At 47.3% G+C, this 15,118-nt stretch overlaps 1 protein-coding gene across 2 annotated transcripts in view; it reads left to right on the top strand.

Moving 5' to 3' along the window:
• The first annotated feature begins 163 nt into the window (after nucleotides 1–163).
• The window catches only part of cradd (CASP2 and RIPK1 domain containing adaptor with death domain), a 34,593-nt gene continuing 19,638 nt past the window's right edge, over nucleotides 164–15,118 (top strand). The window contains exon 1 of one of the 2 annotated variants that reach the window (XM_056277225.1): nucleotides 164–542. In XM_056277225.1, the coding sequence (XP_056133200.1) occupies nucleotides 236–542 (307 nt within the window). In that variant the 5' untranslated portion in view covers nucleotides 164–235. The remainder of the gene's footprint in view (nucleotides 543–15,118) is intronic. The other variant, XM_056277227.1, reaches the window with a different exon arrangement.

Genomic DNA, 15,118 nt, shown 5'->3' with positions numbered 1-15,118 from the left:
TAATCCTGCGTTATACAAATTTAATTTAAAAACAAACAAACAGGTTGTTTTGGCAAACCCTGTTTCCAGTCGGACCATAAACAAGTAAACCATTCGGGTCGCCCTGCGCTGCGCTAGCCGTCGTTAGCATTAGCATGTTTGCGGCGAGCAGCGTAGACGGTTCGGCTAACGTGTTAGCCTCGGCGGCGAGCCGGCCGTCGGCGGGAGCTAGCTAGCTTGGTGCTGCTTGGTCGGCATGGACGCGGCTCACCGAGACCTGCTCAGGAGAAGAAGACTGGACTTAGCGAGCCAGGTTCTGGCCAGCGACACCGTGGTGCAGGTCCTGTACCAGGAGGGTGTGCTGACGGAGAGCCAGTTCGAGGATATCGAGTCGCAGGCGACCAACAGGAAGAAGATGTTGCGGCTGCTCGACATCCTGCCCGCTCGCGGTCCGCGGGCTTTCGGAGCCTTCCTGCGGTCGCTGGAGGAGTTCAGCTGGGTGAGGGCCGCCTTGCTGCGCGAGCTGGAGTCCGGCGCTGCCGCGGCGCCTCACGGGCCACAAGGTAAGTGATCAGACGTATCGATCACGTATCATACCGCCTGTCAGGGGCCTGTCATTACCTCTGAACACGAACATGATTGTTTTCTTATTTTTATTTCTTACTGAACAATAGAAAAGTTTACAGATAAAACGGGTATGTGGTGTTACGGGCACATATCAGCTTCAGTATAATTATACAACTACGTCAAAAGAGTACAATAAGGGCGTCAGACAGTTACGGAGACAAATAAATGATAATAATAAAAACAAAGAACAGACAAAGAACAAAACAAAGCCGGAGTACATGTAAGATAGCATAAAATAACATCTAAAATAAGCAGACGGGTTCCAGGGAAAAAGGTTCATAGTGTAACCTATTTTTCTGGACTTGCCTGTTAGTGATTAACCGGTTACAATAGTATTTCAGCAGCGTATTACACTCTTCTTCTCTTTTATCACGAGGCTGAGAGATTTAAGTAAAGAGTTCAGTTCTTGGAGAAAAGGGCAGATCTGAAGTACTGATCTAGAGAATTTCTGTCTGTAAATAAAACGTTTTGCATATGAAATAACAAAATTAATCAGATATTCAGGGGCACATCTTTTGGGTTGTCATAGTAACAGATAATATCTCATGGTAAAGAGTAGACAGAGTTGTGAGACTTATGAGACTAGATCAGTCCAACATTGATGGGACGTTTCAAGTTAGACGGAAAAAGGCACGACGTTCGAGTCAGAGGCGGTGTATGTATACTTTATTTGTGAATTGCAAGATTAATCAACGTCAATCAATCAGTCACCAAAATATACAGATATATGCAGGGGTTATGAGGTAAATAAAATATGAAATGAAAGAAAAAGGAGTTAAAATAAATAAATAAAATAAAGAGAGGTTCTGCAGTTCAGACAATTATATAGTTTACACACGTCAAGAGTTTTTAAGGCTTTGGGGTTTGTGGAGTGCTGAATAGTTTGTATGTATTGTTGCACTTCATTTACAAAAAAGTTTTGAATAAAGGTTTTCTGTTAGAAAATTTACTTTTGTGAATTTGAAATTTTGGTAAAATAATGAAAAGGTTTATAAAATGATATTGTTTTTGTTCTGAATTGCACACATCATAGAATCTAAACAGCACATCCATGTAGAGTAATGAAAATTGGACAAAAATGTTACAACGAATGTATTGAGCAAAATCTTCCCAAAACGTCACAGTACCCAGATGGCAAAATTGCTGTGGCCCGGACCCGTCCCACACCAACACTTCATCCAGCCCACATACTGCATGGAATGATGGCACTTGGGCGGTCTGCTCCTTTTTGCCAGATCTGGGCCAGAACCAAGCCATAGCAATGCCGCACCTCCGTATTTGCCAGAGGTGGCCCATATTAGTTTTGTGATATTTGGGCCATATTCACCATTTACCACACGGGCCACTTCAGGGTCACATCCAGATCACATGTTGCCCAGAGCACCGCATCTTTTCCAGAAAAGGCCCACGTTTGATTTAGCATATCTGGGCCACATTTGCTATTATACATGTGGGCCACTTCAGGCTCACATCCATTTTGTCAGGGCCAGAAGAAGGGCACCAGTGCCGCATCATTGCCTGAAGTGGCCCACATCCGGATGCTGTCTGGGACATGAGTTACAATGGCCATGTGTACTATTCACAGAGGTCTGGGGAATGGTTGCAATCACAGCACTGTAAGATGGTGACAGGTGTACTCATGAGCGTTTTCTAGTGTCGCTCTTGAATACTATCTTCATCATCCACCAAAAACCTGAGCACTCTGAAAATAAAATAACTAATGACATGGAGCTTTTGGGGATTGCATTTTAACACAGTTCCAGGATGCCTGTGTCGGCGTGACCCTTGACCGAAGCGTATGGGTGTGGCCTCCAAGTCAATCAACTTTAGTTAAGATGTAGGCAAGATTGAAAAGATTTGCCCTTACTAGAAACAAGCACAACCACACCGAAAATACCTTTGTAAATTGATAAATTGTAATGAATTTTCTCAATATCACTTGTATCAATTGTGAAACAAGTTGTCACAAATGAAATGACAAGACAAACTAGTGTGTTCCCTGTCTCAGTTTACCAGACATTACAATCTGTAAGCATTTTGCACAAAGGGGACATTCTTATAGCAAAGAAGTTGGTTTACTTTTTTAATATGCTTGTGCTAATTTAATTACACTTTATCACAGGGCAGTAAAATAACCACAGCATATAATGACGAGATCCTAGCTGCTGCTACTACGACTACTACTTTCGGCTGCACCCGTTAGGGGTTGCCACAGTGGATCACCTATTTCCATCTCTTCCTGTCCTCTGCATCTTCCTCTGTCACACCAGCCACCTGCATGTCCTCCCTCACCACATCCATAAACCTCCTCTTTGGCCTTCCTCTTCTCCTCTTCCCTGGCAGCTCCATATTCAGCATCCTTCTCCCAATATACCCAGCATCTCTCCTCCACACATGTCTAAACCATCTCAATCTTGTCTCTCTTGCTTTGTTTCCAAACCGTCCAACCTGAGCTGTCGCACCTGTTAGTTCTTATTTTTCTATTTAGCAATCCTCAGTTAAAGTTCATTTTACTACTGCAAGCTACAGTTCTGCGGTCAGTGTCTGCGGTAATTTCATAATAAACAGTGTGTGTTGGTCCTGTGATGGTCTGGCGGCTGCCCAGGGTGTCTCCTCACCTGCTGTCCAATGACTGCTGGGATAGGCTCCAGCATCCCCACGACCCTGACAGCGGGATAAGTGGTTTGGATAATGGATGGATGGATGGAAGCTACAGCTCTCTTCCTGGGTGAAAAAGCAGTGAGCAACCTCACAACAGCTGAAGCTACTAAGACCTCTTTTTTAAAGGCTACGGTCAAGCAAACTGCACAGTTTCTCATCAAATCACTTTTTTATTCATCGTTTGGTGTTAAAGAACACACACAAGAACATGATGAAACCGTTAGAATCTGATGTTGTAGGGGCGTCCAAGTGGCATGGCAGTCTATTCCGTTGCCTAGCAACACGGGGATCGCTGGTTTGAATCCCCGTGTTACCTCCGACTTTGTCGGGCGTCCCTACAGACACAGTTGGCCGTGTCGGCGGGTGAGAAGTCAGATGTGGGTATGTGTCCTGGTCGCTGCACTAGCGCCGCCTCTTTTCGGTCGAGGCACCTTTTCGGGGGGGAGGGGAACTGGGGCAATAGCGTGATCCTCCCATGCGCCTCCCCCTGGTGAAACTCCTCACTGTCAGGTGAAAAGAAGCAGCTGCAGACTCCACATGTATGGGAGGAGGCATGTGGTAGTCTGCAGCCCTCCCCGGATCAGCAGAGGGGGTGGAGCAGAGACCGGGACAGCTCAGAAAATAGGGCAATTGGCCAAGTACAATTGGGGAGGGCAAGCGGGAAAAAAAATCTGGTATTGTTTCTACAACAATGAAGCTTCAACAGTGGATATTACCCCTAAAAAACAACAACAACAGCAGGTTTGCTGGGGGAGGATTAAAAGCTACCATCATATGTAAGAATGGGGGCAATCCTATCAGAATGTGGCCTCTTTTTTGTTATTCCTCCTGTCTTTTGTCTCTATTTTTTCTATTCCTCTCATCTTATGCAGCCTCTTATTTAATTAACATCTGCTGCACTTGTTCGCTTTCAAGTGAATGAGCAGCTTGCAAGCATGCTGCGCTAACTGTGCCTAGTTCCTGCAGTGAAGCCATCAAATCAACTTTGCACATCTCCTGAAAAATGAAAACCTGTTGGTGCAGCGGTCAGAGTTCACTGAAGGCCAGGTTAGAACATCTGTTTATACTGACACCTGAATACAGGTCTTCATTGACCATTTTACCTTAAGGCTTCCACAAACTGTGCAGACTGGGCTGTCTTGCAGGTTTCTTTATGTCCCATTGCACAATGGAAAAAAGTAAAATCCTTATACATCACACTGCTTTAACCTTCAGAAACCCCAAAACAAGAGACAATATGGGTTGGCAATTCTCCAAAGTGAGCTTGAGGTACAGTCATATCATTTTAATAAAACTGTCTGCTTACAAGTATGTTACGACTTGCAGGTGACTTTGATGGATTCCCCGACAGCAGCACACAGACACAAAGAAAGAAAGAGTGTACTGCGCAGTGTCAGCCTTTTGTTAGAATAGCTATACAGTCTGTTAATCACAGCTACTAGGATCTCGTCATTGATGACATACTTGTGGAGGCATGGAGGTGTTTAAGAGAGATGGCAGTGGAATTTTTAACTAGATTTTTTAACACAATCTTGGAGAGTGAGAGGATGCCTGAGGAGTGGAGAAGTAGCATACTGGTACTGATTTTCAGGAATAAGGGTGATGTGCAGAACTGTAGCAAGTACAGAGGTATAAAGTTGATCAGCCACAGCATGAAGATATGGGAAAGAGTAATAGAAGCTAGGTTAAGAGGAGAGGTGATGATCAGCGAGCAGCAGTATGGTTTCATGCCATGAAAGAGCACCACAAATGTAATGTTTGCTTTGAGAATGTTGATGGAGAAGTATAGAGAAGTCCAGAAGGAGTTACATTGTGTCTTTGTGGCTTTAGAATTTAGGATTTAGGAGAGCCTGGAGAGGTGGAGGTATGCACTGGAGAGAGGAGGAATGAAAGTTGAAATTCAGGAAAGGGTAAAAAATGGTTTTAAGGGTTAAGAGTACCAAAAAGTAAATTTGCCCCATCATCAGGAAATGAGGAAAAAATGTGGAACTACCTAAACTCTTCATAGGGCTACCCCTCACTTTAAACTGAGCTACTGCACAAGGGGGTTCTCTGTTAGAGATGTGACCAGGCATCCAAGGACTGTTGTAAAAGAACTACTTGGCTGAGACAGGATTTGCTGGAAGGACAATGAGTCCAAACAGAACTTCACAAATCAGGGTTTTATTGCAGAATGGGGAGATGGAAGCCACTTCAGAGAAAAAGGCACATGACGCCATGCCTGGAGTGTGCTGCAAGTTTGTCTTGAGGAGAACCTGCTGGGGAGGAAATTTAAGTTTCAGTTTGAAAATGACCCTAAGCATTCAGCCAAAACAGCACCGACAGGGTTTCAAAATAAGAAAATCAAAGTGACCCATCCAAAGCACAGACACGAGTCCCACTGAGAATTTCAGACGCTCCCCATCCAGGTCGACAGAGCTGGAGCAAAGAAGACTAGGCAAAAATCCCAAAAGCCAGATGTGCAAAACTAACACAAACATACAAAAGAAGATGAGAGGAAGTCTTGAAGCTGCGTTGGCTTCTAAAGACATATCTGAAGTATCGACCACTTGGTTTGAAAACTTTTTGTATAGAGTATATTTATTTATTTCCAATACATTACCAAAAGAAATATCAGTATGCCCTCAATTTTCCATCATGGAGTATTTAGTGCAGATTGGTATCAAAATGGAATTGTCAAGGGTGTCTAATAATGTATATATTCTTTTTTTTCAGTACTTAGAAAATATTTTGCTTACCCATCAAACGTTTTTCAGGGCACCAATAAGAGGAATAAGGGTAAAGGCACATTTTGAAAACAGACCAAATGTCCTCATACTTCATCAAAAGGTTTTTGTACATTTATGACAGTTCTCGCAGCAGCACTTCATTTTCAGAGTTTGGAAAGTTCTTCTTAGGTTTTTTTTTTAAGCATGTCATGTAAAGGTTAAGGCAGTATGTGATCAGCTGTTCAAATTCCTCTTTTTTTTGCACAACATGCAGTCAGCTGACCTTAGTCTTTCAGAGGCATTAAATATGCGAATTGAAGTGGCCCTGGCATGCACATTCAGTTGACAATGACAGCATTCAGTTTATGTTCAAGCATACTGGCAGGAACACGTTTTTGGTGAATGAGGAGGCTTCGTGAATCTGACATTGTTCTTACGATAATTGCGTTAGATAAATTGAATTTAGGGAGACCACATCACGATTTTTGGTTTTTCCCCCTTTCCTTTGTATTTATGTAGCTGGGAGGTGCATATTAAACATCTGACGTTATAAAGCCCAAAGTCCACGCCAAGGGGAGTTGTTCTCTCCGACAGGAAACACTGCCTGAAATGCCTCGTTTGGGGTCCAACGTTTTCTTCCGTTACTTGTCTATGTCATTGTGTAACATGTCATGGGGTCTGGAGGGAGGAGAGAAGCTGAATAGTGACGGATAGGTGAGGGCGCGCAGGTGTACTCAGTTAGTAATTAAGGGGAGATAAAGGATTTGGGGTGTTTGGACAAAGTAGAGAGGTGGGAATGGGGGGATAGGGAACGGATATCGGGAAGGGAGAGAGCCCCAGCAACAACAGAAACTCCACACACTTCTGTCCCACTGGTCTAGTGTGTTTTCAGCTCATGAGGAGGATTTTGGCCAGACAGACGCAGTGTTACATCACATTCCCACAGGAGCCCCTCCCCCCAGCCATGAACGCCATAGACCAGTTCCTCCCAGCCTGTACCCAGAGCTCCGACAGCTGCTGGCTGGGATGTTGGAGTCAGGGGTGGTCACTGAGAGCTCTAGCCCATGGGCCGCGCCAGTTGTCCTGGTCAAAAAGAAGGATGGTTCATGAAGGTTCTGTGTGGACTACCGCCGGTTAAACGCCGTGACACACAAAGATGCTTCTCCCCTCCCCTGCATCGAGGAATCCTTGAATACTCTGAAAGAAGCCGCCTGGTACTCAACCTTGGACCTGGTCGGTGGCTATTGGCAGGTGGGGGTTAACCCAGCGGACAGGGAGAAGACGGCTTTCACTACACCCATGGGGCGTTTCGAGTTCTCTCGGATGCCATTTGGGTTATGCAGTGCCCCCGCCACCTTCTAGCGCCTCATGCAAAAGTGTCTGGGAGACAAGGTAAAGGATTTTTTGTTGATCTACTTAGATGATATCATCATTTACTCGCCAGATTTCGACACCCACCTAAGCCACCTACACCAAGTGTTTGAGAGGCTGGCAAAGCACAGTTTGAAGTTGCAACCCCAGAAATGTCACCTCCTGTGGAAAGAGGTGGTTTATTTGGGACATGTGGTGAGCCGAGCAGGAGTGACAACAGACCCAGAGAAAATAGCTGCTGTTCGAGATTGGCCGCGACCCCACACTGTCACCCAGGTACGCTCTTTCCTTGGTTTTGCGGGGTATTATAGACATTTTATCTCTTTCTCTAGGATTGCTGCCCCACTTAATGGCCTATTGGCTGGCACGTCACTGCTAGGAAAAAAACAGCCCTGTGACCTGGACCCCAGCCTGCGAGGACTCCTTTGTCTGACTTAAGACTGCCCTACTGAGTGCTCCGATACTGGCTTACGCGGACTTCACTAAGCCTTTCATCCTGTACACTGATGCCAGCCTTGAGGGCCTGGAGGCCGTGCTCTCTCAAGTACAGGATGGCAAAGAGAGAGTCATTGCTTATGTCAGCAGGAGCTTATCTCCCACAGAACGCAATGACCAGAACTATAGCTCTTTTAAGATGGAACTGCTTGCCCTGAAGTGGGCAGTGACTGAGAAGTCCAGAGACTATTTATGGGGGGTAGAGTTTACCATTTACACTGACAATAATCCTCTAGTCCACCTAGATCCCGCCAAACTGGGGGTGTTTGAGCAACGCTGGGTATCCCAGCTAGCTAGTTTCCAGTTTAGAGTCAGGTACCATACAGGCCATTCTAACCAAAACGTTGACCTCCTCTCCAGGTTACCAGGGACCGAGGCCCAGTTCTTCTTGGGCCAGGAGGATGCAGGCCACCTGGCAGCCATGATGGAAGTGGAGGGCACTGACTGGAGAAGGGCTCAGGAAGAGGATCTGCACCTCAGGGCTTTGGCTGAGAGAGTCCGTCGGGGCAGAGTGCCAAATGTAAGTGAGTGGCGTGAGGTTTCACTCGAGGAGCGACGTTGGTGGAAGGAGTGGGACCGTCTGGCCATGTGGAATGGAGTCCTCAGCCGCAAAGTAAGGGATAACCTTACCGACACTTGAAGATGGCAAATCCTGGTGCCCCATGCCGATGCCAAGCCCCTGTGGGAAAGGTACCACAAATCATTGGCCCACCTCGGTGCAAATAGGACTGAGGCTGCCTTGCGACGGGAATTCTATTGTCCAGGGTTGGGGGAGGATGTAAGGCGCTGGATTGCAGTGTTCCCAATGTGTCCAAGCAAACCCTGGGCCAGGGGCAAGGGCACCATTGGTGCCAATCACGACCAGCTATCCCCTTGAGACATTGGCTATTGATTACCTGTCTCTAGGCCGACCAGGCGATGCATTTCCTTGCTTGCTTGTCATGACGGACTTATTTTCTAGATTTGGATGGGCCGTCCCAACAAAGGACCAGACTGCTGAAATGACAGTGAGGGCTCTCTGGACAGCGGTGGTACAGCACTGGGGTTGCCCTGAGCAGCTCCTGACAGACAGGCTTTTGAATCTGCCCTTGTTGCACAGTTTTGCCAGTTTTGCTGGTGTGTAAAGGTTCACACTACCCCATACCACCCACAAGGTAATGGGGCATGTGAATGTTTCAACCGGACCCTGTTGTCCCTACTGGGGTCCCTTGGGGAGGAGGAACAGAAGCGGTGGCCAGAGCACCTGCCTATGCTCCTGCAAGCCTATAACAACACTGAGCACAATAGCACTGGACTAACCCCATTCTTTGTTATGTGTGGCAGGCATGCCCGGCTACCAGTCGACGTGGTCTTGGGAGCAGAGCCTCTGTGAGTACGAACAGACCTTGAAGGGTGGGTGAAGTACTACCATAACCAGCTGTGCCGGGCCTACTACCATGTACAGTCTAAGACCTGTCAACAGCAGAGCAGGCACAAGTTCCAGTATGACAAACAGGCTAAAGACCTCCCCCATAGTGGCTGGGGAGCGAGTGCTCCTAAGGATCTTTAGGAGGCGGGACCAGGGTAAGTTAGCCCCCAGGTGGCAGGTGCAGCCTTTTGTAGTTGTGGGACAGCTAGGCCTGGGGCTGCCCGTGTTCCGCATATGACCAGAGGGAGGAAGGGCAGAAAGGACTATCCACCGGAACCACCTCCGACCATGCCCCTACCCTAGACCTACACCAGACCCTGAAAGCCCCCCACCAAGTCCAGAGCTTGTGCCAGACCAACGTGACTATGCCTGGTACTCAGTGCGTTTCTCTGTCCCTCAAGCTCCGGAGATGCCTGCTGCCCCCCCCCCAGCAATCCAGGAGACTGGGGAATGGGAAGTAGGGCTAACCCCGGGGGAATTGGGTGTCCCAGTTCGTAGATCTGCAAGAAAGAATAGTAGGGCCCCACTGAGGTATCGGGAAGAGGTGGGAAATTAGTATAGCCGGGACGACTATAGAAATAGTGGTGGGGGATGTCACGGGGTCTGGAGGGAGGAGAGAAGCTGAATAGTGACGGATAGGTGAGGGCGCGCAGGTGCACCCAGTTAGTATTAAGGGGAGCTAAAGGATTTGGGGTGTTTGGACAAGAGGGAGAGGCGAGAACGGGGGGGGGGCATATATCAGAAAAGGGAGACGTTCCTATTCTGGCTTTGTTGGTTATTTGTTCTGTTAGTTAGTTTATGGTAGTAGTTTGATTGGGGGTTTTTTTTCCGGCGACAACGACCGGAGGAAGATTGATATTCCGCTGGAAAAACGGGGATGTAGAAGGCAGGGGACGCCGGCTGCCCCTGGCCTGTCAGTTCCACCAATGACTGTGATAGTCTACTTCCCATTCCATCAGCAGAGCGCTGGGCTGAGAAGCAACCGACAGTACACCAGCAAGACCGGAGCTGGACGTCGGAGAGAGAGGGAGCCCGGCACAACAGTGGAGGGGGTTTAGATACGTCTACCCCTCCTGCAGTGTGAGGAGCCTACCTCTCTTACAAGTTGCAACCTACCTGCTACTGCCAAAGTGTTTGGATGTATGGGATCGCAGCTTGTGGGTTAACCCCTCATTAAACCAAATCTACTGTGTTCATTCCCACCGCCGACGGGACGGAGAGGGAAGGCGTGCCGCCGGCTGGACCCAGGGTTTCCTGTAGCCTACCCAGCAGGAAGAGGGAGAGGGAGCCTGGCCCTGGCCCGACCAGGACTGAGACTGCTGAGTAGCCCACTAGCTGCCACCGCAGAGGAGACACAGCCTACTGCCAGAGACTGCAGGACTGGGCCGCTGGGTTTAAGTTTTAACATTTTTGTTGTGGGGATTTAGGTCTTGTAGAGGGGAAGTCAAGACGTATACGCCCCCACCTTAAACTTATTGCTTTATTTATGTCTAAAATAGTCAAACTCCCTTCCATCCCCCCCCCTTATTTTGCTGTCCTTAGCCTATGGTCAGTACCCTTGTAGATTGACAGTTGGAAGAAATAGGCTGCCTCATAAGTTCAGATCCCCCCAGGACTCAGTGTCACGCGTGCTTTGCAGTGTCTCTTTTTATTGTCACTCACGGATGCAGTGGTGTGTTGGTGATAGCATGCAGACATTAAGGGTGCAGTGATGGGAAGCTACCATGAAAGTGTGGGTTGTAGTGCCAGGTATCTGCTTACCAGTAGTGCATAAGTGAGGACCGTTGGGGGGGGGGTAATTGAACAATTGGGGGACGGAAGGAGAAAGTGGGCTACGGGGCGTAGCGAAGACGGGTCGTGGGGTTGGGGTAGTATTGGAGTGGAGGACTGGGGAGTGACTAGTTTATTGTATTTTATGAATTTATTAAAATAAAGTATGTTTTTCTATTAAGTAACCCCGTCTGTGGTTTTCTGTGTGGAGGTTTTGGTTCGGGGAGATCTAAGTGAACCTGTGTGGGGACGGGAAGGTGTTCCAAATTGTGACACAACACATTTTCATAATCCCTGCCTAGCAACTAGTTTCAACTTCGGCAAGAGGATGAGGCGGTGCTCACGCGGACTGAGTTCTACCCATAGAACATAAGAGAGCAGAACGGACATCCCCATTCAAATCAACAGCAGGATGGTCAGAGCGGCGGCCATTCTTATCTGAACCGCTGCCATGCAAGGGACGGTGACCACTGTAATGGGCTATAAACTTTTGTATACACTGGGCGTCCGGGTGGCGTGGTCCGTCTATTCCGTTTCCCACCAAAACAGGGATTGCCGGTTCGAATCCCTGTGTTACCTCCGGCTTGGTCGGGCGTCCCTACAGACACAACTGGCCGTGTCTATGGGTGGGAAGCCGGATGTGGGTATGTGTCCTGGTCGCAGTAGCGCCTGCTCTGGTCGGTCGGGGCACCTGTTCAGGGGGGAAGGGGAACTGGGGGAATAGCGTGATCCTCCCACGTCTACGTCCCCCTGGTGAAACTCCTCATTGTCAGGTGAAAAGAAGCGGCTGGTGAGTCCACATATCGGAGGAAGCATGTGGTAGTCTGCAGCCCTCCCCGGACCGGCAGAGGGGGTGGAGCAGTGACCGGGACGGCTCGGAAGAGTGGAGTAATTGGCCAGATAGGGAGGAAAAGCCAAACATGGATAAATAAATAAAACATAACTTCATAAATAAAACTTGTGTATAAACCAACTTGCGGCAGGAATGATCACTCGAGCAGTGGAGTAGTACAAACACTTACACACGCCAACACACTGGCGTGTGTTGACGACTAACAACAACGCCATGATATGGTCTCTTTAAGAAAGCTATAAAAAAAGCTCTTGTATGAGCCCCTTTTATTTATGCTTTTGTTGAACATCATAAATAAGGGATATTTTGAATCTCTGCAGAACTGTGTTTCAGATGATGGCTAGTGAAATATATATATATATATATATATATATATATGCTGATTATTATTCTTGACACTAACAAAAACAACTGATATCTGCTTATGCTATCCAGAACTGACCAGGTAGTTGCTAATATGCTGATATTTAATATTTTCTGGCTCATCATATATGATTCATGTTCATGAGAATATGCTATATACGTGTGTGTGTGTGTATTATGTATCTGTAAATATGCCCAAAAAATATAACCATATGTTAACGAGCCTCTGATAGTTACCCTTTAGTGACAACGTTTTATTTGCTTATATAAAAAAGTTAAATGTGCAAAAAAGAAGAAACAGTGGATTGTATAATTGCAATCAACAAACCTAGTAAAACCATATTTTGGCTTACTATAAGTTGATGAAGGCCTGAGATGAATTAAAAGTAGCTCAAGGCTTAAACTGCGAATAAAATACAAACATAAATGATGGAAAAACTGTAAACAGCTGCAGCTAAAACCTGTGCTTCAGACTAACTTGGCACAGTTTATCCTCACATTCATGGATTCTGAAATACCTAGAGTAATTTACCTGCACTTATGAATGGATGAGCACTTAGATAGAAACCTGGTTAAGATTATAATGCTAGAGGTAAGAGAAGGGCGAGAGCTAACATTAGGACCCATCAGTGATACATTTCCTACCATGAAAGTCTTATAACCTAAACGGCTCGAAGACACGTCCTAGGCTGCACTGGGACGCATCATCAGAGATGTTTCCTGAGGTCCTCGGGTGTGTCGGGTCTTTCAACATCATACACCCTCTCTCAGGCGACCCAGCCAGGGTTGATCAGGCCCTGGCTAGTGTCCCAGCAGAACTGGCCCACAGATCACTCCTGATCCAAAGCCATCTGGAGGCCCTCTCTGCAGCCTCCCTGGAAGACTTGATGGCTTTCCTTTTCGCAGCCCCAGTGATGCCAAGTAGAGTGTAGAGCCTGCACAGTGTGAACCGCCAGCAAAGCCTCTGCACCCCACTTCAATGGGCTCACAACGCGCCTTCCAGCCTCTCCTCCGGCCCTGATCCACCAGACAGGCAAGAGATGCAGTCAAACCACAGGGGGCACTATACTAGTTAACTTCAATGGCAATGTTAGAGTTATGAGTTTCTAGAAGAACAGGAGTTAGGCAAGAGCGTTTGCCTTGCAAACAATGATGGATCATTGTCTTTCAAAAATCACCCCTGCGTTCCTTTCTTAGCCGTGCATGTCCTGCTTCTGCTGTGGCGGAGTAGCAGAGCACGTGTAAGGATGGAGGTAACTGGGACATCACAGACGATGTGTTAGAGATCTTATTTCCTGTACATGCAGCTGTGTAAAATCTCATACATAAATGTAAATAAATTGCTGGCATCCGGGTGGCGTAGCGGTCTATTCCGTTGCCTACCAACACGGGGATCGCCAGTTCGAATCCCCGTGTTACCTCCGGCTTGGTTGGGCGTCCCTACAGACGCAATTGGCCGTGTCTGCGGGTGGGAAGCCGGGTGTGGGTATGTGTCCTGGTCGCTGCACTAGCGCCTCCTCTGGTCGGTCGGGCGCCTGTTCGGAGGCGGGGGCAAAAGCGTGATCTTCCAACGTGCTACGCCCCTCTGGCGAAACTCCTTATTGTTGACTCCACATGTATCGGAGGAGACGTGGTGGTCTGCAGCCCTCAGCAGAGTGGGGTAATTGGCCGGATACAACTGGGAGGAAAAAAGGGGGGGGGTCAAAAATGAATTAATAAATGTAAATAAATTCCTAGGACTGGCAGAACATTTGCCGTGTGGAAGATTGATATGCATTTATGCTAGCAGTTGAGATATTAAATGCCAGGGTTGTTGTAGATGGTGTTAGAGCCCAGTAACTGGCAACCCGTCGTACTGATTATTCAAAATAGTCTGCTCCCTCTTGAAGACTGGCTCATTTCTTAAGGAATCCTAATAATGACATAATAATGACACGAGTCAAGAAAGAATCTTGCATCACCAGCTTGTTCTCATTTGATATCCCAAGGCACAATAGTGTGTCAGAATGTCTGCATGTTGGTAATAAATCAAAATCATCCTGTCATCATAGTTTCTCCTCCAAAAAACGTGTATTCGTTAACTTCTAGCTCTATATCTGTATACTCTTGCCGTTTAAGAAGTAAATCATAACACTGAGGAAGCTTGGAACCAGCCATGGCATGGGCTTTTGACGCAGCAGTTCTTATCAGATGTGTTGAATACTAAGCAAGTATTGTGAAGCGGGGCTAGAGAACAGGAACCTTCCCTTGCTGCTCCGGGCCGGGAATTGGAGGGTTTCCAAGCTGATAATGGGCCATAAATTCACGATGGCACAGGCAGGGCTGTTTGCTTGTTTTCCTGGTGTGCATGATTTAGGGTAGCTCCCACATCTCTCTGCCCCCAGCTTTCCAGGAACCTTGGCAGGAGGAGTTATTCCTTGGTAGAAGCTGTTTTTGAGGCACCAAGAGAGCCTGACAGTGGAACAGTCACACTTGCAGTACACATAATAAAGAGCAAGACCAGCTGATCTGTGAGACTGGGCCACTGTTTGGCTATATTTATGAGGAACAACAGTCTCGACTGAAAACTGGCGGTTGGGTTTTTATTTCATGAATGGTACAGGAGGGGGCTTTTTAAACTCACAATGGCTCTTTTGTAAGGCAAGATGGTTCCCAAAGTGATTGGTTTTATCTTTACCGGAAGAATCAGGGTGTTTTGTACGAAATCAGTGGGGATGCTGGAGCCTATCCCAGCAGTCACTGGGTGGCAGGCGGGGAGACACCCTGGACAGGCCTCCAGGCCATCACAGGGCCCACACACACACACACACACACACACACACACACACACACACACACACACACAGGGACAGTTCAGTACGGCCGAGTCACCCTACCTACATG

This window comes from Lampris incognitus, chromosome 3, assembly GCF_029633865.1.
Source record: "Lampris incognitus isolate fLamInc1 chromosome 3, fLamInc1.hap2, whole genome shotgun sequence".
In the NCBI taxonomy this organism is placed as follows: domain Eukaryota; kingdom Metazoa; phylum Chordata; class Actinopteri; order Lampriformes; family Lampridae; genus Lampris; species Lampris incognitus.
This window is presented reverse-complemented; position numbering and strand designations above follow the sequence as displayed.